This window comes from Myotis myotis, unplaced genomic scaffold (genome assembly GCF_014108235.1).
Source record: "Myotis myotis isolate mMyoMyo1 unplaced genomic scaffold, mMyoMyo1.p scaffold_m19_p_20, whole genome shotgun sequence".
Classification (NCBI taxonomy): domain Eukaryota; kingdom Metazoa; phylum Chordata; class Mammalia; order Chiroptera; family Vespertilionidae; genus Myotis; species Myotis myotis.
Genome location: NW_023416325.1, coordinates 19,615,445 through 19,637,641, shown reverse-complemented (window position 1 = coordinate 19,637,641; position 22,197 = coordinate 19,615,445). Strand labels below are relative to the sequence as shown.

Genomic DNA, 22,197 nt, shown 5'->3' with positions numbered 1-22,197 from the left:
TTTCCCGATCCTGAGTAAGAACCGAGGATCCCGCCTGGGACCCTGCTGCCAGAAGCGCAGTTTCTTTTTCTGTCTTTTGCGCTCAGATTGACGTCGGAGTTTTTGTGTTTCGCTTTGCTTTGTTCCTTCTGTTTGGAGGCTTGGATTTCTTGGTTTGGTTTGGTTTTGGGGGGGTTGTCCTGGAGACATTTTTTTGTTTTGTTTTGTTTTATGTTTTGTTTCTGCCCTGTCTGAGGTCAAAACTCACTTTTAGAGAAAAACTGGAAAACCAGGTGTGTTTTCTTGAGGCTTCAGGCTCCTGAGCCCCTAGTGCTGAGGTCTGAGTCCCAATGACATCTTCCTTCCCCTTCCAAACACTTTAATGAGAATGCCGGTCTCCTCTCCCGCCACATGTCAGGGCTGAGCGCTTTCCATGCCGACGTGGAAGGTGGGATGTGACAGACCCCGGAAATGTCTAAGGACCACAACTGGACAGAAAGAGCCGCGTCCAATCAAACTTCCTAGGGTGACGAACGTGGTCTGTATTTCTGCCGCACGTGGTTGTTGAGTGAGCAACTGACGTGTGGCTGGTGCAAGTGAGAAACGGAATTTTTCGTTGTATTTGGTGTGAGTGAATTTGGCTTTACATTCAAATAGCCACAGGTAGCCAATGGCCACCACAGTGGACAGCACAAGTCCAGGTCCGGCTACGCAAAGTGAGGTCTGGGGACCCGCGGCAGCGGCATCTCCTGGGAGTTTATTAGAAATGCAGACTCTAGGCCCAGCCCCAAGTCTTCAGAATCAGGATCTGCCTAACCCAGTGCCAGGCTGATCCTTACACACGTTACAATTTGGGTAGCAGGGAAGCATGGTCTGATGGTTAGGGGTGGTCTGTTCCACTCCTTCCTGCCTTCTTGCCTATTCAGTTACTTTGTTTGGCTTTCAATTTCCTGAGCTGAGTGTGGTCAGAAAGAAACCCTTTAATACACACGGCATCAAGGACAGATGGCTGGTTGGCATGGTGGTGGGCGAGGGTACGTTGATCCATTGTGGAGGAGGCCTGAGGGTGCTGTGGTCTCACTCATCACACGCGAGAGGGTCCTAGAACCAGGACTGGTCCTTTGACGATCCAGGGTGGTGACCTCAGGCGAGGGCTCAAGCCAGAGCTCATGACTCTCTCTCCCTTTGGCAGGAGCTACAAGGTCAGGTTCAATAGTGTTTCCTCCTATTCCGACTTGCACAAATCATCAGGCAATGGGCCGAACCACAGAGACAACTTTGAGAGCACCGGCCCCCTGGCAAATGTGAGGTGAGCAAGGGGCTCGGGCATCAGGGATGACAATGGCTCTTGGGGAACTGGACTCAGCTGCAAGGTGGGCTCTTTGCTGTGGGGGTGTCTTCCTTCCACGCCTCTTCATCCCTGGAACAACCAGTTGCACCCTGGCTGCACCTGACTCCTCTTCGTAAATGCACAGCCTCATTGCCCCCACAATCCTATTTTTCCCCCACATACATTTACCCCATCACTCCTTTCACCCCATCACCCACATTTCACCCCATCACCCACATTTCACCCCATCACCCACCTTTCACCCCATCACCCACCTTTCACCCCATCACCCACATTTCACCCCCTCATCAGCACGTCACTGGTGATGGAGAACGTTGACCCCTAGAGATTATGCAATGAGCTGTCCTTCCCAAGTGATATGCTGTACACTTGATAGAAGCTTCTGGAGACAAACTGCCATAACCCAGTGGTTCTCAAAGCTGGTCGTGCATTAAAAGCACCTGGAGATGTTTACAATGCACCCATAACCACGCCCACCTCCAGAGATTCTGGTGTAATCGGCCTCCGACTGGGACCAAGCATTGCTTTTAAAAAAAAAAAAAGCCTACTTCTCCCCTCCCCCGGCCGGGTATGTCTGTTGTTTAGTGTCATCCAATACACCAGGGTTGTGGGTTCAATCCCCAGTCAGGACACATACAAGAATTAACCAATGAATGCATCAATAAGTGGAACAACAAATCGCTCTCTCTCTCTCTCAAATCAATCAATAAATGTTTAAAAACTGAGAAAATATTTCCCCAATGGACTCCAATGTGTAGTCAGATTCAAAAGATACTGGCCTAACTCCTTTATTTTCAAAAGCATCGTCACATGCCAGGAGGTAACTTTAGGTAGTACATGGACATATATTTTGTACTTCAATAGTTGTGTCTTCAGTTTAATGGGTATTTGGAAAGAAAGAAAACTGGATGTCATGTCAGACCCTTGGTTTCACAGATTATCGGTCAAGACGAGGCTGATACAAGCACAGTATCCAGGCTTGGCCAGGAATCTCTAACTAAACCTGGCCGCTAACTGAACCTTCTTCACAGATGCTCAGAGCAGTGCTCAGCGGATGACTCAGCTCACAGGGCTCCTCGATAGTGAAGCATTGTGGCCATCAGTCCACTCTTTAAAAGACTTCATTTTTAAAGCAGTCGTAGGTTCATAGAAAAATTCAGGGGGATGTACAGAGACTCCCCATATACTTTCTGCCCCACAACGCATCCATACACAGCCTCCTCCGCCATCAGCATTCCCACCAGAGGGTACATTTGTACAGTTGATGAACCTGCATTGACATGTCATGATCTCACCAAGTCCATGGTTTACAGTAGGGCTCCCACTTGGTGCTGTCCATTCTGTATAGGTTTTGAAATCTGTACATTTTTTTAGTTTGACAATGTAATGTCACCTGCCTAGTTTGACAGTCAGACCCATTTTTCCCTTATTAAATCCACCATGGCTTACAGCGGGTGATGGCAAGTGACAGCCGTGGTCCAAATACAGCCTGGCCACTGTCTGTCTGTGTACAACCCATGAGCTCAGAGTGGTTTTCACACCTGAACGCTTGCAATTCATTTAATGATTTTTTTTAAAAACCCATTACCTTTGAGCCCCAATTAAGCAAAATGCTATCTCCCATGAAAAAGAATTACGTTCTCATGAGTACATATGTTACTAAAAAATTATACTGAGCTATAATTATTATCATTATTAGTAGCACATTTTTAACTTGGTCCGTAAAAAAAAATGTATGGGAATTTGTTCTTTCTTGTTAATATAAGTAGCTATATAATCATTTCCATTTTGTTTCTTCACTTAAAAATATTTACTCTCTGGCCCCCTGTACAATAAGTTGGCCAACTCCTGGTGTAGAGGCTTAAAATAGGAACTCTGAAGCCAGGAGGTGAAGACGGTGATGGAAACGTGAGTCTGGGAATGACGCTGATGCAGGTCTTCAGGTGCATCGGGAAGCATATTCAGGAACTCACCCCTTGGACCATCTGCTGTGAACACGTGGGCTGGAGGAGCTAGTCAGCACAAACGGAACACAGGTTAAACAGCGCTAATGAGGAGCAGCGTTGGTGACAGTCAAGTGTGGTGGATGTCACCAACATTCAGATTGCAGATTTGGGGAGCAACCCCTTAACCACACGGCAGGCTGGTGCTGGGGGTCCCAGATCTGCTCAGGCTGAGGGCGGCCCTCCAACCAGTCCACTCCTGGTCACCAGCTCTCTACCCACCAGGCTGCTGCCCTTCGAGGAAAGGGGGAGGAATCCAGGTCCAGGAAGATCGTAGGTGCAGGAGGGATGGGGGAAAACACCGCCTACTCTCATCCACTTACCGTGGAAAGGCTCTGGAACCAGGAGGAATGGAGGGCAGGAAAGAGGAGGAGAGTGAGATGAGAAAGGAGGGGATAACTTTCATTTGACCTGTGAGACACCTGGACCTATCTCAAGTTCATTCTCCATGATGGAATTGCTTCCCAGCGTCTCCTGCCTCCACCCCTGCCCCCCCATCTCACCATCTTGGACCCCTTGTCCTAAAAATGAGATTTGGGGACAGCACCAGACTCTGGATGGAGTAGTTCAGACAGCTCCACTCCTTGGTGTGTCTGCCGTGACGGTCTGCAGCAGAACACTCCGACCTGGGGAAGAAGCGGGATGGGGCATGCTTGTCCCGCTGGGAACCTGTCACTCCAGTCCCGAGAGGTCAAGACCTACAGCCGGGACCAAGCCCTGGAAGTGTGACATCAAGTGTCTGTAGGATACACCGAGCTAGGAAGAGGGGCCCCCTGAGGCCCAGCCCCCCACTTCCCGTACCGGAAAGCAGCCAGTCCCCATCTCTACATCGACCGAAATCTCACTAACTTGACCCCCATCTATTCAGAGAGCAGCATCTTGGTGGTGGCTATGCAAGGAGGGTCTGTGAGACCAATTAATTTCATAGACATTGCAAGGGGCGGAGCCAGCACATTCACAAACCCCTCCTCCCCTTTCAGAAGGGCCTGTCCACACACACATGTGACGTGTCAGCAACAAGTCCTCTTGGTCTCCTCATTCATACAGGCCCCCGAGGACCTCTGTGTTATAATTTCCATTGTCTTTGTGCTTAAAACTCCTCTGTTTTGTAGAATTCCAAAACTTGTAGAATTTAAGCTTCCCAATAATGTAGACAAATATTCCCAATTAGTCCAACTTAGAAAGGGACACACAGGGAACAGCCAATGATTCTGGATGATCACTACCCCCGACTCATCGTCCTTAGGACAAATGGGGAATTTTCTCCTGAGGACAGTATTGCCTAGTACAGCGGTTCTCAACCTGTGGGTCGCGACCCCTTTGGGGGTTGAACAACCCTTTCACAGGGGTCGCCTAAGACCATCTTGCATATCAGATATTTACGTTATGATTCATAACAGTAGCAACATGACAGTTATGAAGTAGCAACGGAAATAATTTTATGGTTGGGTCACAACATGAGGTTCTGTATTTAAAGGGCCAGAAGGTTGAGAACTACTGGCCTAGTAGATACCAGAGGAAGGGAGAAGCCCCCGGGGGAGGCTATTTGAATGATAGCCTTCTCCAATAGGCTTGGGGTTGCCTGACCATCATGGCTAACCACAGTCCTTCTGGGAGAGAAAAACAAACAAACAGGTGTCTTGGCCTGCTTGGGTGGCCTTAACAAAACACCACGGACAAAGTAGCTTCAACACTTGAAGTTTATTTTCTCACAGTTGTGGAGGCTGGAAGTACAAGATCAAGGTGCTAGTAGGACTGGTTTCTGGTGAGGCCTCTCTTCCTGGCTTGCAGACAGCCACCTTCTTGTGTGTCCTCACCTGGCCTTTCCACTGTGCGCATGCAGAGAGAGGGGGACTCAGGTGTCCCTTCCTCTTCTAATGAGGACACCAGTTCTATTAGATTAGGGACCTCATTTCATCTCAGTTACCACCTTGGAGGCACCATCTCTAAATACAATTAGTTACACTGGGGATAGGGCTTCAACATATGAATTTGGGGAGGCATGGTTCTATTCACAGCACCAGGCACCCCCTCAGCCCAACCTCACATGAGCTTTCTCTTGTCTCGTTGGCAGGTTCTCAGTGTTTGGCCTTGGCTCGAGAGCATACCCGCACTTCTGCGCCTTTGGCCACGCTGTGGACACCCTCCTGGAAGAGCTGGGAGGAGAGAGGATCCTGAAGATGAAGGAAGGGGATGAGCTCTGTGGGCAGGAGGAGGCGTTCAGGACCTGGGCCAAGAAGGTCTTCAAGGTAACCATCCCCCCAGATCTCAGAGACCCAGGGGGAAAAGTCATGCTCCCCTTGGCCCCCAAAGACAGACTTCCTAAACCATCAGAAAGAGAAGAAACTTGGGAGGACCCCGGGTACTTCCCCCAGGCATCCACCCAGGAGGCAGCTTTAAACAACTCAGATGAGCTTGGGTGACCTTACAACACACATTCTCCACCCTGAACCCAAACTCCTTCATGTGGCTAAGGAGTTGGTCTACAAAAGAAATTACAGAGTCTTGGAATTTCAGGGAGGAATCCAGCCCTCACTCACATTTGGTCGACAAGTAGACAAAACACATAGAATTGATTAACTAAATCAAGGGCCATGCCTTGACCTGGAACTCAGATCTCACCAACTTGTCTACTTGGAGAAGCATATTCCTCTTATGCTAAATATCCCACTGGCCATTGTGGGAGCCACTAGCCACATGTGGCTGTTTAAATCTAAATATGATGAATGGATAAATAAAATTCAGTATGCTTATGCAAAAGAATACTCTTCAGCCATAAAAAGGAATGAAGTCCTGACACATGCTACAACATGGATGAACCTTGAAAACATGATCTCAGTGAAAGAAGCCAGACACGAAAGGCCACGTATTATATGATTCCATTTATGTGAAATGTCTGGAATAGGCAAATCTGTAGAGACAGAAAGTAGATTAGTGGTTGCCAAGATTTTGAAAAAAGCGGAAATGGAAGTTACTGTTAATGATGGTACAGAGTGTCTTTGAGGTCACAAAAATGTTCTGAAAGTGGATGGTAGTGGCAGCAGCACATCCTTGTAAATATACTAAAAACCACTGACTTGTACATTTTTAAATGGTGAATTTTATATGGTATGAATTATCCTTTCTCACTCTTCATGAGAATACATAACTATATAAAATATAGTTCATTTATATATAGGTCATTTATCTCATTCTATATATATTCATTCTATATTAATAGGTTATTCTATATTAATTTTCTATGTATACATTAAATTGGATTAAAACGTCCATTTCTCGGTAGCACCAGCCATGTTTCGTGTGCTCAAAAACCACAAGTGGCTGGTGGTCCCCCTGTCAGACAGCACAGACCCATTCCATCCTGCTAGGACATCCTACTCTAGACATGAGGCCACAGGAGGATAAAGGACTACTGGCCTCCTATCTGCCTGTGGGGCATGATTTAGTTGCCCTTCGGGGAGAACGAAAAAGCAATAACTACAGACCCACCTTTACCTGCTCTTTCCTCGGCCCTGGAGAACCACCTTACCAGCAGCCCCTGGAGAAAAGGGGCTACGCAACCTTCTGTCATCCAATTGATACTTTTCATTCTGAAAGCAAATGCAGGTGTAGAGCAAGTGGGAAACTGAGGCCTCTGAGCTATAAAGAAACCTGTGTGGGAGGCTGTCAATAGCCTGTTCCTGCTTTCTTCCTGGATGGGGAGAGTGGAGATAACTTGGCTTTTCTCACACCTCAAGATAACTGTATGGTTGTTGACTTCAATCGACCAACTTTGAGCATCCCAGAAGCAGGGTCTGTTACAAGCCACTCTGTCCTTGAGCTGTTACCCCCCTATCCTCACACTCCAACCCCAGCCCTGGCAACCACTAATCTGCTTTCTGTCTCTAGGGATGTGCCTATGCTGCACATTTCATATGAATGTGGTCTTTCGTGCCTGGCTTCCTTCACTTTAGCATAATATTCTCGAGGTTCTTCCATGTTGTAGCATGTGTCAGTACTTCATTCCTTTCTTTTTAATATTTTTTATTTGATAATACATTGAGATTACAGAAAAGTAACAAGGATGTACAAAGAGTTCCATAACAAAGAGTTCCTGTTAACATAACCATGGTACAAGTGTCAAAACTAGGAACAGTGATACAGTGATATAGGCTTTCTTCAGGTTTCACCCGTTTTCCCACCGATGCCCTTTTTCTGTTTCAAGATCAAATCCAGGCTACCATATCGCATTGTCAAAACATCTCTTCATCTCTTCAGCTGTGTTTCTCAGTCGTCCCTTTCATGATCTTAAGAGTCTCTAAGAGTACTGGTGAGGCATTTTGTAGCGTGTCCCTCAATTTGACCTTGTCTCATCTTTTTTTCAAGATTAGAGTCGGGTGATAGGTTTGGGGGAAGAATATCCCAGAAGAGAGGTGTCTGCATCACATCATGCCAGGATACCAGGGTCAACATAACTTATTTTAGAGATGTTAACCATGATCACTCGATGAAGGAACATTCCTTTTCATGGCCAAATATTCCATTCTATGGATATACCGTATTTCGTTTGTCCATTCATCAGTTGATGGACATTGGAATCATCTAAAAATCAGCACGAGCCCAAAAATTGGTGAAAAGCTATCCTTGAGAACCTTTGGAGTTATCAGTGGCTTTTATCTCTAAAAATAATTCTGAACAGTAATTCTTAGGATCACTAGAGTTAGAGAACTTATAAACTTAGCAAATGAAAAATAAATGTATGTGCAGGTATACAGACATTCAATATATTCTGCCTTTAATGTAACTTTTTAAAATCTGTAGAGGAAGATGGATAGGAAATTCTAACGTGTTTCCTTTCTTGTTTAATAATAGACCTCTACACATGTTGGTTTTATAAATAAGTACATAGAGTTACATACGAGATAGATGTGGGGTCCTAAAGACAATAGTAAATGTGATATGTCCAGCACATCAAAGGCACTCCAAAAATATAGATGGATTAGTAGATGGATGGATGGACCAACAGACTGGTGGGTGGATGGGTGCGTGGGTGGATGGGTGGGAGTTGGAGGGGTTGATAGATGGAGGGGTTGAGGGATGGGTGGGTAGGTGGGTAGATGGATGGATGGTTGGATGGTGGGATACATGCCATGACTCAGAGCTGTTGGAGGGGAGTCCCTCCTGGCTGACGGAGGCCACTGAAAGCCCTGTATGTGCCACAGACAGCCTGTGACGTGTTCTGCGTGGGAGATGATGTCAACATTGAGAAGGCGAACAACTCCCTCATCAGCAATGACCGCAGCTGGAAGAGGAACAAGTTCCGCCTCACCTACGTGGCCGAAGCTCCAGAGCTCACACAAGGTACCTCTCACCAGGCTCCGGGGGGGTGCTCAGGACGGTGGGGCAAAGGAGAGTCTGGAGCTGTCACATGGGAGAGGTGCTGAGAGAAAGTGGGCGTCCTCGCTTAGGCCCTTCCGTTCAGTCCTCCCAATGAAGACACGGCTGCTGCCCCGCGCTCAGTGGAACATGCACATGGACATCTCTCTTTCCCAGAGGATGGGGCGTTACCCCGAACCGTCCTCTTCTCAATCAGCCCAACCAGACTTGCTCTGTGTCCTGCATTTCCGCAACCACCCCACCCACCCCAACCACAGCCGCCTGACCTCTTCCTTCTTTTCCCTTCGCTTCACTCCCGAGCAGCGGTCGGCCACTGATGGCCCGCCAACCACTGGTGGTCCGTGAGGTCCGAAAGTTAGCGACCGCTGCTCCAGGGGACAGTGGGAGTGTGAGTAGAGGGTCGGTAGAAGCTGAAGATGTTCTACGGACAACTGTTTAACCCATTTCAGGAGGCTTCTGTTTTTCCCCCCTGCAGGTCTATCCAACATGCACAAGAAGCGGGTCTCAGCCGCTCGTCTTCTCAGCCGTCAGAACCTTCAGAGTCCTAAATCCAGGTGGGAACCTTATTCACCCAGGTACCACCCGCTGCTCCAGAAGCCCCCACAGGGAGGCTGGAGTCCCTGCTGACTCCAGACACCGGTTTCCCATCCCAAGTGCCATGGAGACCCCGTTGCGGCTTTGTAGCATGTTGGTTTCCTGCTTTTCCTTTCCAAGCCCCCACCTGGAGGGACAGGAGAAGGAGGTGGTGGTGATCACTGTGGAAAGAGAACGGTTCTATGAAAAGTTTCCCACGTAGACCTCTCCCTTGCAGAACTGCTCATTGTGCCATAGCACCTCAGTCAAAATCACTTAGTCCAGGCATCGTCTCCTGGTGGGTAAGGCTTCTCTAGAGTCCTGCTTACAGGCTTTTGGAATGGCGGGAGGCTCATTACTGCACAAAGCAGCCACTGTGTGTTTGAAGTCCTGAGTGTTAGGAATCGCCCTAATGTAGCTTAGGACAAAGCATCTCTCCCTAGCACTTCATTTTGATCCCAGTGACACCCTCTGGGGACACCTATGAAAATGTTTGCTTCTTCCAGATGAAACACCTGCAAAGAGTCAAGACCTTGGCCAATCTCTCCTGGGCCCTGATTCCTTCCAATTGCTCTTCCTAAGACCTGGTTCCCACGCCTTTCGCTTTAGTATAAGGACACGCTCTGTCCTGCTGGAAGTGTCATTGCAGACCTGGTCACAGTGCAGTGCAGGTCCTGTGACCACTGCCAAGTGCGCCGAGGCTATTGTTACCATCCCTGATGGGAACACGACGCCCCAAGGCGCCGAGGTTGCAGGCCTCGTTCTAGCAGCCATGCTGAGCTCCCGTGTAAGCTTAGGGATTTGCTGCTCTTAGCTATCAAGTCTTCACTTTTTAATCCTCACCCGAGGGTATGTTTTATTGATTTTTAGGGGATAGGGGGGAGAAAAACATCAATGCGAGAGACAAACATCAATCAGTTGCCTTGACCGGGAATCAAACCCACAACCTTTTGGTGTACAGGCCTATGCTCCAACCAATGGAGCCACCTGGCCAGGGCGACTTAGCTTTCCGATCTTTTCTTAGCACACGTGAATATCTTTGCATTGATCCCCATCGGCTGGAATCCTTTTCACTTTGCAGTTATAGCACATGAAGATCTTTTTAAATCTCGATTCTTTGCGTGCGTGGCATAGGACAAAGAGTGGCCTCCTGAGCTGGACAGCCCTGGCTGGTGACCCCAGCTCTGCCATGCAGCAGCGGTGTGACCTTGGGCAAGGCCTTCGGGTCCTCGGAGCCCCTGTCCCCTTATCTCAGATGACAGTGAGGACGACAAAGATAGCTGACGTTTATCTAGTACTTTGTGCTCCAAGCACCATTCTGATCCATTCTCTGCAGGATCTCCCATAATTCTGACCAGCTCAGGAAGGAGGTACCATCATCATCCACATTTTAAATAGGAGAAATGACCATTAGAAATGCAAGTGACTTTTTCAAGGTCACACAGACTTGGTTTCTCTAACTCCAAGGTCAAGACACTGAATGCCTATCCATATGGCCTCCACCGCATTGCAAGGCTGCTATATTATAGACACGTACACAGAGCAACAGTTATATCCTCCTTTCCCATGGCTAGTCTGCATCCATCCCAGCTTCATGCACCTGCAAAGTTAGTGTGCCTGCTTTCTTACATGGGCTTCAAGACTTTGACCAACAGGATGGAATCCCAGGCCTCTCTCTTAGATCTTCAGACATTAAAGAAATGGGTTGGGAAATTGGTCCTTCTGAATAGCTAGTTAAATGCAATATGCACAACGTAACAACCTCTGATCTAGAGAAGGACTCTGCATTTGAAATACTGCACATCTTACTTCTCCTTTCTGTCCTGTGCAAAGGTGTGACTTAAGCAGCATTATAAGAGAAGGGACTTAAGAACCTACTAGAAAAGACCAGATCATAAAAATCACTCCCTATACCATAGCACCCAACAAGCAAGTTAATTGGCAAATGTTCTGATGCTAAGTTGGACCAAAGTCCCAGAATAGCTCCCCTCCCACCTCTGCAAAGGGCAGCTGACTCCATGCCGAGGGGCTGCTCCAGGAGCATTTCGACAAGGTCGGGAGCGGGGCGGCAGCGTGGATTCGCACCAAAGGATCAGATTGCGTCGAGGGTTTATCTCTTTAAAAGCATGTTCTGTGTCACTACCTGTTTAGGGGCTTACTACGAGTTCCAGCTTTTATAAGGTTTTCTGAAGGGTTAATTGAGTGAAAAAAGCATGACTCTCTCCTGCTTTTCCCTGCCCAAGGCCCAAGTCGGGCTGTTGGACCCAGGAGACCATAAGCAAGCTATCAGCAGCGACCCCACTAGAGACCCTTAATTGCAAGCAAAGTGCTTAAGAGGAAGTAAACAGCCTTTCAAGGGTGGTCCTTGCAAATCTAAAGAGAAAAGTGATCGCAGTTACTGCCTGGCCAGAAAATACATTTTCTAATGTCTGAGCACCCATTAGCAAACAGTGCAGGAGAGTGTATACGGGAGCACTAATGGGTGGGGTGTGCCTGGAGTCCTGGAGCAGGAGGAGGAGGGAAATGCAGGACGGGCTGAGCCAGGCAGGCGAGAGCGGCGGAGGGACCTGGCAGAAGAGAACTGCGGTACACAAGGGCCTGAGCACTTGGTGGCCTTAGAGACTGGTGGGACCATACAAAGGAGAGGTCTTGATGGTTGAAATTTTATTTTTCATATAACTGCTTTTTTTAAATGTGTTTTTATTGATTTTAGAGAGAGAGGAAGGGAGAGGGATAGAGAAGTAGAAACATCGATGAGAGAGATACATTGATTGGCTGCCTCCTGCACATCCCCTGCTGAGGATCGAGCCCACAACCCCCGGCATGTGCCCTGACCAGGAATCGAACCAGTGACCTCTTGGTTCAAGGGTCAATGCTCAGATGGTTGGGCTCTTGATTTCCATGTCCCCTCTGATACATTGCCTCTCTCCAGCCTTCACCATAGCAACAGAAAACATCAACATTTGGCTGAAGCCAAAACTCCAGTCTCCTCACCTCCTCTCACACTGCGCATCCGGGTCCCAGGTGCCACCTTGAGCCAAGCCATGATGACCTCTGGTCTGAGTGGCTGCAGTAGGCACCTACCCTTTCTCTTTGTTTCTTGGCTTTTCCCTCAAAGATCCAATCTCCAACAGCAGCCAGAGGAATCTTTTCCAAATGCACATTGACACCTACCCCTCCACAGCTGCACACCCACTGAACGTACGAAACCTCTGGTCTCCTGCTGGTAGCAGGTCATGACCTCCGCCCAGCTCCCTGACCTCCTCCTCCACGCAGCCTGTCTCCATCACTCTCCAAACGCTCCAGCCTCCTTTCCCTTCCTCGGCCACACCACACTATTTCCTACCTCAGGGCCTCGGCACGTGCTGCTCCTCCTCTCGGAAACACTCTCCCCCCACATATTTGCGTGTCTACCCCTTCTCATTGTTCAGGTCTCTGCTCAAATGTCAAATCTCCAGAGAGGCCTCCCTGACCACTCTTATCTGGTGGCCTCAGCCCACTGCCCCCAACCCATCACCACCCACCATCCACATCAGCAACTCTATCTGGGATCTTTTTAAGTCACCTCCCAATGAAGTCAGGGTACTTTGTGCTAGCTCCAGGGAGGGAATTAGCCGTATCTGCCACTGTCTCCCCAGTGCCTAGTACAGTGCCTGACACGCAGTATAAATTAGTGGAATGAACCTATTAACTCAAACTGCTCTTGACAGACAGTGTTTACCCTTTTCTTGAAAAATTTAACAGTAGTTTTTTGTTTGTTTGTTTGTTTCATTTAATGCTGGGCATTAGCAGACTATTGTTTTATCTGGGAACCTGGCATTGAACCACTGCCAAGCACATGCACGCGGGGGTGTGTGTGTGTGTCTGTGTGTGTCTGTTATGCTTCTGTATGTGGATATAAATACAGCACAGGCAGGGTCTACTCTGGGGAAGGAGGTGACGGCCCAAATGGCTGCTACCTCCCCAATACTTCCCTTCTTTCTCCCCTAATACTTTTCAATGGTCCATAGGTGCCCCAAGGTGTGTGTTTTTTTTAAGAAGGCCTAGAAAATCCTACACTTAGAAACCTCCAACAGGACTGAGATTGAAGACATTCGGTCTCCAGGCTAGTGTTACCCACCAGGGTCAGCTTCCTGCGAAGCTTCAAGGCCCAGCCCATCAAGGTGCCCTGGGACCATGCGGGCATTCTGTGCTGGAGTTGTCAGCAAGCCCAGCCCGGTCAGAGCCTTGGCCGGCCGGCCTCCTAGCTCCCCTGCCAGCTCCACCCCCATCCTGCCCCTTATCTGCCTGGCCACCTTCTGCTACGTTCAAGAGGACTTGGGGCCAGTGGCTGTGAACGTGAGCCAGCTCAGCAAGTTCGTGTCCTCTGCATTTGTATTTTGTTCCAGCCAAAGGAACAGAGGCAAGTACACTTCTGAAAGAAATCGTGATGATCTGGGAGAAAGTGGAATTGATTCGCAGGCCTTTCCAAGGGTTCCTGTGGGTCTCAGGAGGCTCCCAAATTAGCAGCCCCACAGCGCCACCTGCTGGCCATCAGTCTCTGCTAATTCCCTCCCTGGACCTAGCAGTGGGTAATGTCTTGGCTCTGGGAACCAAGATGGGTGTGAGCTCAAAGCAGAATCAATTGTGCGTAAAATCAGTGCCCCAGAGAAGGCAAAATCTGCCCAGGGGTGGAGAGCGGGACCCAGGCCCTCACACCGCCATTCACAATTTCAGTCGCCAAAGTCCCCTCTTCAAAAAAATACTTGACACCCCAAAAAGCAAGTGTGCCAGCACAGCTATTTTTAATAATGGCGGCTATTTGCAGCACAAAAGGGCTCTGGTTCCGCCAAAAGCTCCTTTAAATAGCAAGCCCCATTGGTTTACTCAAGTGATGATTATTCGAGGGAGAATGGAAACTTCCTGTTGAATGCCAAGTTCTCTATCAACTGAAAACCAGTTGTCAAAGACGAGGGAGCAGGGCCGAAATGCGACCATAACGCGAGGTGCACGAGGGATTTGATGGGCCAGCGTGTGGTCAGTCCCCAGGCTTTCAAATATTGTGGAAAACGTAGTGTCTGTGCTAAAACTTGACACCAACCAGAATAACCGAAGTCTGAGAAGTCTTTCCGGAGGCCCCCATTCCCCTGGGTCAGGCCTCCCTGCACTGGACATAAAAGAGTCCATGAGAAGGGGCGCCCGGCAGGTGGGAACGAGGTTCTCTCTGGGTTTCTCCTTGGATCTCTCCATTTTTATAGCATCGGGTGGATATGGGTTTAACAACAACCCAAGCTTCAGGGCAGGTCCTTGTCCCCTTTTCCATGGCAATGTGAGGACGTCCAGTTGCAAAAGGTGTGAAGTTTAGGATTCTGGGGGGACACCACTGCCTTCGCTCCAGGTGTCGAGGGGACCCCCATTGCTGCTGAGCCAAAGCTTGTCCTGGCAGCTGGGAGACTGAGGTGCCTTCAACCAACAAAATACTTCTTGAGCACCTATGTGCCATGCACTGTCCTCGGTGCCAGGAATAGAGCCCTGAACAAAACAGACACACCAACCCCCTGTCCTCTAGAGTTTACAGTGTTGTGGGGGCCAGAGGATGGGCAGGGGGACAGACCACAGACTGGATAACCAAGTAAATGCTACTGTGGGTCAGGGGATGGCCACTGCGATGGAGAAGAGAAAAGCTGGGGCAGGAGATAGAAAAACAAAGCCAACTGAGGACTGAGCCCTGGGAGCGCCAAGGTCCCGAGTTTGGGGAGATGAGAAGGAACCAGCCAAGGAGACTGAGCGAGGGCAGCCAGAGGGGAGGCCAGGACCCGCGAGAAGGAAGACAGAGGGGCTGTGCCCTGTGCTGCGCCCTGACCAGCGTGGGCGCTAGAACTGGCTGTTGGATTCGCGAGCTCCCAGGTGACCCTGCTTAACGCCGGGGTGTGGAAACGAGGGGGACAGGAGTCTGGCTGGCCTGGGCCCCGAGGAGAATGGAAGGAGGGAAACTGCAGCCATGGGACCCCCAAAGGAGCAAAGAAAGGGGGCAGTGGCTGGTGATGCCTTAGCTCATTGTCCCCGGGCCTTCCCTCCAGCCGGTCAACCATCTTCGTGCGTCTCCACACCAATGGGCATCAGGAGCTGCAGTACCAGCCTGGGGACCACCTGGGCGTCTTCCCTGGCAACCAGGAGGACCTGGTGAATGCCCTGATCGAGCGGCTGGAAGACGCGCCCCCTATCAACCAGCTGGTGAAAGTGGAGCTGCTGGAAGAGCGGAGCACGGCTCTGGGTAAGGACGGCCGCGGGCACCCCACCCGCCCACTCCTAGGCCCTCCCCTTCCCAGGGAGTCCCAGAGGCAGTGGGCGTCTGGGAAGAGGAGACCCCTTCTTGGCCCCAATCACCAACCCGGGTAGGAGGGTGGGTCTCTGTTGCCTCCAGCTTATGAGACAGAACACTCACTCCCCATTTCTCTTGGCTGAACAACCTTGGCCCAGCTGGCTGCTCTATTGTCTGTGATGCCAGGACACCGATGGGGAGACTGATTGGAGCTGGGCACCCTCTGCTTCCTTTTGTGTCACCGCCGCCCCCGTGCCCACAGAGTAAACGGCAGCTGGAATCTGACCCTGCCTCCTCTGAGGGTCCAAAGGCGCTGTATGCAGTGCCCACTAGGCATGAGGCCGCGTATCAGACCTCATTGTTCACGCCCCCACCTGCTTCCTCAGCCGTTCTTGACGTTCCCACCAAAGAACTTGCAAAGGCAGAGGAGTCAGTGCGTCATCTCAGTAGGTGCAGGTGAGCGCAGGGCTCAGGACGAGGCGCGGCAGTGGCCTTGCGGGCCCGGCCGCCGGTGATACAGTGCGTATCGCCGCTACAGAGGAGCTCGGGGTACAGTCAGGGCAGCGCGTGAGCACAGCATGTAGGCACAGCCCTGTTGCAGATCCCCTAGGATAGTGGCCGGCAAACTCATTAGTCCACAGAGCCAAATGTCAACAGTACAATGATTGAAATTTCTTTTGAGAGCCAGATTTTTTAAACGTAAACTATATAGGTAGGTACATTGTTATTAACTTAATTAGGGGACTCCTAAGGCTTAGGAAGAGCCACATTCAAGGGGCCCAAGAGCCGCATGTGGCTCGCGAGCCGCAGTTTGCCGACCGCGGCCCTGGGAGGGCACCACGTGGAGAGACACACCTCGAATCAGTCCCAGGCAGCCGGTGTTAGTGTTGGAACTGCGCCTGTTTCTCTTGGGTGGAGTCCCTGCTGAAGGAGAGGCTTGTGTTTGGGGGTTATAGTGAATGAAAAGTACACGGAAGCAGTTCGGTGTGATAGTTACAAGACAGACCGCTGACTTCACACTTACAAGCTGTGTGACCCTGGGCAAATTCCTTAACCTCTCTGGGCTCCCATTGATCTCAGCTGCAAAAGGGAGAGAATAATAGCACGTGCCGCCTAGGATGGTGGTGAGTCTGGGAGATGAGAAGGATTCTGGGAGTTCATATAAAGTGCTGAGCCCAGGACTTGCCACATAGAATATACTAGGTCAGTGTTAATTAAGCACGTTCGCCATTGTAAACACTGGTTCCCGCTCAGAGGAGGGAGAGACTGATCCCGCCAGGGGACAGGCATGACTCGCGCTCAGTTGGTGGCTCGCTGCGTGGAATGCCTGGGGACTGTCTCATGCTACTTGAATACTTGCTTTTTAATTTTTGGACTAGTTTGCCTACAATGCATTTTGGATATGCTCCTCGCACATGAGGTGTAGAGGTGGGATATGGAAGGTGGAGAGGCGAGGGGTTGCTGGGCTCAGCCAGCCCCATCCTGACGGGGACCCAAGCCCTCAGAGCTCCCGCTCTCCTGCCCCACCCGCGCCGACCACCACTGCCTCCACAGGAGTCATCCGCAACTGGACGGATGAGCGCCGCCTCCCGCCCTGCACCATCTTCCAGGCCTTCAAGTACTACCTGGACATCACCACGCCGCCCACGCCCCTGCAGCTGCAGCAGTTCGCCTCCCTGGCCACCAGCGAGAAAGAGAAGCAGCAGCTGCTGGTCCTCAGCAAGGTGGGTCCTGGCCCCCTGCAGCCCCAGGGCTCGCCTTCCACCTGCTCGGCCTGGCCGAGTTGTCTGGTATTACAGCACAGTTCCAGCAGATGGCAGTCTTGAGCAGACATTGCCGTTTTCTAGTTCCCAGAAAGTCCATCAGGGTGAGTCCAGACCAGCGGTTCTCAACCTGTGGGTCTCGACCCCTTTGGGGGTCGAACGACCCTTTCACAGGGGTCGCCTAAGACCATCGGAAAACACATATATAATTACATAATGTTTTGTGATTAATCACGATGCTTTAATTATGTTCAATTTGTAACAATGAAAATACATCCTGCATATCAGATATTTACATGACGATTCATAACAGTAGCAACATTACAGTTATGAAGTAGCAATGAAAATAATTTTATGGTTGGGGGTCACCACAACATGAGGAACTGTATTAAAGGGTCGCGGCATCAGGAAGGTTGAGAACCGCTGGTCCAGACCATCTCGCCTGTTTCTGAGCCCTGATAGGACACGAGTGACCTCATTGAATCTCAAAGTTCTTGGACCATAGTGGAAACTTCTTAGCCGATGCTTAGAAGAAAAAGAAATGGGGAACCTCACAGTGCCCTGTCTCACAGCGAAGCCTCTGCCGGTGCAGAGCAGCTGTCGGTAAAGGTTCAAGGTAAAGGAGGGCTCTGGTGGAAAGGTGAAGCCAGCAAACACAGCTGCTCCCGCTCTTGCTTAGAAACCAAGGGCCCGTCTGCTCCAGCTGCTGCCGAGCCTTGCGCAGTAGGAATCCCACCCAGTGGGGGCTCTTCCCTGGTACGCAAGCCACCAGCAAAGGTGGTTTAGCTTTCTTCTGCTGCCAAAGGTGGATTGGATGGTGGTCCGCAAGGCAGGGGCCATGCAAGGCGTGCATGTGACTTAGAGACAGATATGTAAACCGAGAAGAAACGCCTCTGGGGGGCCGGAAACCGATGGGAGAGGTGGAACAGAAGGGCATCCTTTTCCTCATAAGTTTGCAGAATTATTTAACTTTTTAAACTGTCCGTGTATAAGTTTGATTAAAATTTTTAAGTTAATGGGAAGTGTGACTAATAAGAGGAACCAGAACTTGCTCTGCTTCCACGGGATTTAAAAAATATTTTTTAAAATATATTTTTATTAATTTCAGAGCAGAAGAGAGAGGGAGAGAGAAAGAGAGAAACATCAGTGATGAGAGAGAATCATTGATCGGCTGCCTCCTGCACGCCCCACACTGGGGATCGAACCCGAAACCTGGGAATCGAACTGTGACCTCCTGGTTCATAGGTTGATGTTCAACCCCTAGCCACGCCGGCCAGGCAATAGGATTATTTAAAGTAGAATTGGCTGTAACTGTATTTTTATTTCTTTCCAAAGAGCATAAACTACAAGATTGAGTGAACAAGGATTTTTATTAGGGGAAAGACCTGGGTGAGAGAAAATGGGAAGGGAGTCAGATAAGTCGGGGAGAACCATGAGACGTCAAAACAAGCCTGACCCCAAGTGAAGGGGAGGGGAGGAGGTGGCACGGACGGGTCCCGGGTCGCACAGGCATTCTCGGGCAAGGCCAGCGCAGGTGATCGTGTTGGTGTCGGTGGGTGTCACTCAGAGAGCAGCTGCTGGGGCTCTTGGCCAGTTGGGCCGCTGCAGCTGAAGGTCACTGAAGGTCTGGGAGGCACATCCTCAGCGATGCCGCACCCTGTCACTAACCCAAGGATGGTCTCTAGAGACTTGGGAAAAGGTGCTCTTACCCAATGCACTGTCATGGCCTTTCCTCTCCTCAAACCTGAGCCTCCCAAACCCAAAAGGACTGCCCGGGGCAGCTTCTGAGATGTAGGAAGAATCTCTCTGGAGCCTCTGGGGACCCCTCTGTTCCCTAGCCACAGCTGGGCTTTACTGTCAGCATGCCCCTAGCACGGCCCCCCGCCCCCTGACCTGTCCCTTGGGGACTGTCATTTACCGTGGGAGCATGCTGTCTGCAGAGGCACCTGCACCCTTGCAAACCCACAGATTGCACGTTGGCATTCTATACCTGGGAGTCAGGACTCCCTCCACGGTGCCTGTTTTGACCTTCACATCCTGCGGGCCAGTGTGAAGGTCAGGAGCCCAGATTCTGGGGCCAGACTGCCTCGGGTACGGCTCCCCACATTTTCTCCGGAAAGGGGGCCAGGGAGTAAATGTTTGAGGCTCCCAGTCCTTTCCGTCTCTGGCAACCACTCGGCTCTGCTACTGTAGTACAACAGCCTAGACCCGTGGCCGGCAAACTGAGTGTGGCTCTTCCACAAAATACCGACTTCTGCGCACGGGCCACGAAGTTTCAATCGCGCTGTACATGCGCGCCCGCACGTGGTATTTTGTGGAAGAGCCACACTCAAGGGGCCAAAGAGCCGCATGTGGCTCGCGAGCTGCAGTTTGCCGACCACGGGCCTAGACAATACGTCAGTGAGGGGGTGTGACTGGGTTCCAATCTCACTTTATTTATGGATTTTGAACTTGAAATTTGATTTTTATATCATATTTTAGGTCATAAAATAGTATTCTATTTTGAATATTATATCACACTTGAGGCCCGGTGCATGAGATTCGTGCACTTGGGGAGGGAGATCCCTCAGCCCAGCTTGGCCCTCTGGCAGTCCGAGAGCCCTTGGGGGAGCGGGCCTAAGCTGTCAGTCAGACATCCTTAGTGCTGCCACAGAGGCGCCTGCCACTGCCGCTGCGCTCACTAGCCGTGAGGCTGGCTTCTGGCTGAGCAGCGCTCCCCCTGTGGGAGCTCACTGGCCACCAAGGGGCAGCTCACTGACCACCAGGGGGCAGCTCACTGACCACCAGGGGGCACCTCCTGCATTGAGCGTCTGCCCCCTGGTGGTCAGTGTGTGTCATAGCGACCAGTCCTTCCGCCATTTGGTGGATTTGCATATTATCTTTTTATTACATAGGACTAGAGGCCCGGTGCACACAAATTTGTGCACTTGGGGGGGAGGAGGGGTCCCTCAGCCCGGCCTGTGCCCTCTCGCAGTCTGGGACCCCTCGGGAGATAACGACCTGCTGGCTTAGGCCTGCTCCCGGGTGGCAGAGGGCAGGCCCAATCCCTAGGTGCAGCCCCTGTTCGGGCTCAGAGCAGGGCCGATTGGGGAATTGGGGCGCCGCCCCCTGTCATGCACAGAGCAGGGCAGATTGGGAGGTTGCGATGCCACCCTCAGTCACGCTCAGGGTAGGGCCGATTGGGGGGTTGGGGCACCGCCCCCTGTCAGACTCAAGGCAGGGTCGATGGGGAGGTTGTGGCACCACCCCCTGTCACGTACAGAGCAGGGCCCATCAGGGGGGTTGGGGCTCCGTACCCTGTCATGCACAGAGCAGGGCCAATCAGGGGGTTGGGGCGCTGCCCCCTGTCATGCACAGAGCAGGGCCCATCAGGGGGGTTGGGGCTCCGTACCCCGTCACGCACAGAGCAGGCTCAATCGGGGTTGGGGAGCTCCCCCCTGTCATGCACAGAGCAGGGCCGATCAGGGCGTTGAGGAGCTCCCCCCTGTCACTCACAGAGTAGGGCCGATAGGGGAGTTGGGGCACCGCCCCCTGTCACACTCAGGGCAGGGCCGATGGGGAGGTATGGCTCTACCCCATCACACACAGAGCAGGGCCCATGGGGGGGTGGGGGGTGGGGCACCGCCCTCTATCACCCACAGAGCAGGGCCAATCAGGTGGTTGGGGCGCCGCCACTCTCACACTCAGGGCAGGGCCGATGGGGAGGTTATGGCTCTACCCTGTCACACACAGAACAGGGCCTGTGGCAGGGGGGTGGGGTCGGGGGGGGGGGGCGGTTGCGGCGCCGCACCCTGTCACACACAGAGCCACAGGGCGATCAGGGGTTGGGGAGCTCCCCCCTATCAGGCACAGAGCAGGGCTGATCAGGGGGTTGGGGCGCCTTCCCCTGTCACGAACAGAGCAGGGCGGATAGGGAGGTTGTGGCCCCGCCCCCTGTCACACACAGAGCCACAGGGCGATCAGGGGGTTTGGGTGCTGCCCCCTGTCACGCTGATCCCAGTGCTGGGAGGCATATTACCCTTTTACTATATAGGATAGAGGCCTGGTGCATGGGTGGGGCTGGCTGGTTTGCCCTGAAGGGTGTCCTGGATCAGGGTGGGGGTCCCCACTGGGGTGCCTGGCCAGCCTGGGTGAGGGGCTGAGGGCTGAAGCTCCCAACTGCTCCTTTTTTTCTTTTTCTTTTTATTCTGGGCCAGCTTTAGCTCTGGCTCCAGCTCTGAGGCCTCTGCTGCAGAAAGAAGGTATCTGGTTTGTTTCGGTTCTATAATCGAAACAATGTATAACTCCAGCTCTGAGATCCCGGCTCACTGAAAGCAGGGTTCTGGGGTTTTGTTTAGCTTCTATATTTGTTACAATGTTTCTTAAACTGCAAGCTCAGAGGCCGGCAAGGCAGGCAGGGAACGTTGGAGTCCTCCGTCACTGAAGCAAGCAAGCCTCATGTTAGTTTCAAGCTGCCTGGCTGCTGGCGGCCATCTTGGCTGGCAGTTAATTTGCATATCGCCCTGATTAGCCAATGGGAAGGGTAGCTGTCGTAAGCCAATTACCATGTTTCTCTTTTATTAGATAGGATTCTTAGGTCATAACAGATGTTTCCCTCAAACCGTTTAAACAGACAAAACAAGGGATTAGGCAGATTTGGTTCGCAGGCTGAAGTTTGCCACCCCCGACCTAGATTCAAAACCCAGAATCACTACCTCGTCAGCCATGGCACCTCTATGTCCCTTAGTTTCCTCATCTGTAAAATGGGTTTAACAATTATACCTATTTCATCAGGTCCGAGTGAGAGTGAAAACCTGACACAGAGTGTTGACAACGTGAAGTGTTAGCTATTATTATTTTTATTTGCCTTCC

At 51.1% G+C, this 22,197-nt stretch overlaps 1 protein-coding gene across 1 annotated transcript in view; it reads left to right on the top strand.

Annotated features, from left to right (window-relative positions):
* Window positions 1-22,197, top strand: part of NOS1 (nitric oxide synthase 1) — a 104,195-nt gene that overhangs the window by 69,628 nt on the left and 12,370 nt on the right. The window contains exons 18-23 of the mRNA XM_036354296.1: window positions 1,172-1,288; window positions 5,408-5,582; window positions 8,535-8,673; window positions 9,185-9,263; window positions 15,342-15,535; window positions 17,138-17,307. Of these exons, the coding sequence (XP_036210189.1) occupies window positions 1,172-1,288; window positions 5,408-5,582; window positions 8,535-8,673; window positions 9,185-9,263; window positions 15,342-15,535; window positions 17,138-17,307 (874 nt within the window). The remainder of the gene's footprint in view (window positions 1-1,171; window positions 1,289-5,407; window positions 5,583-8,534; window positions 8,674-9,184; window positions 9,264-15,341; window positions 15,536-17,137; window positions 17,308-22,197) is intronic.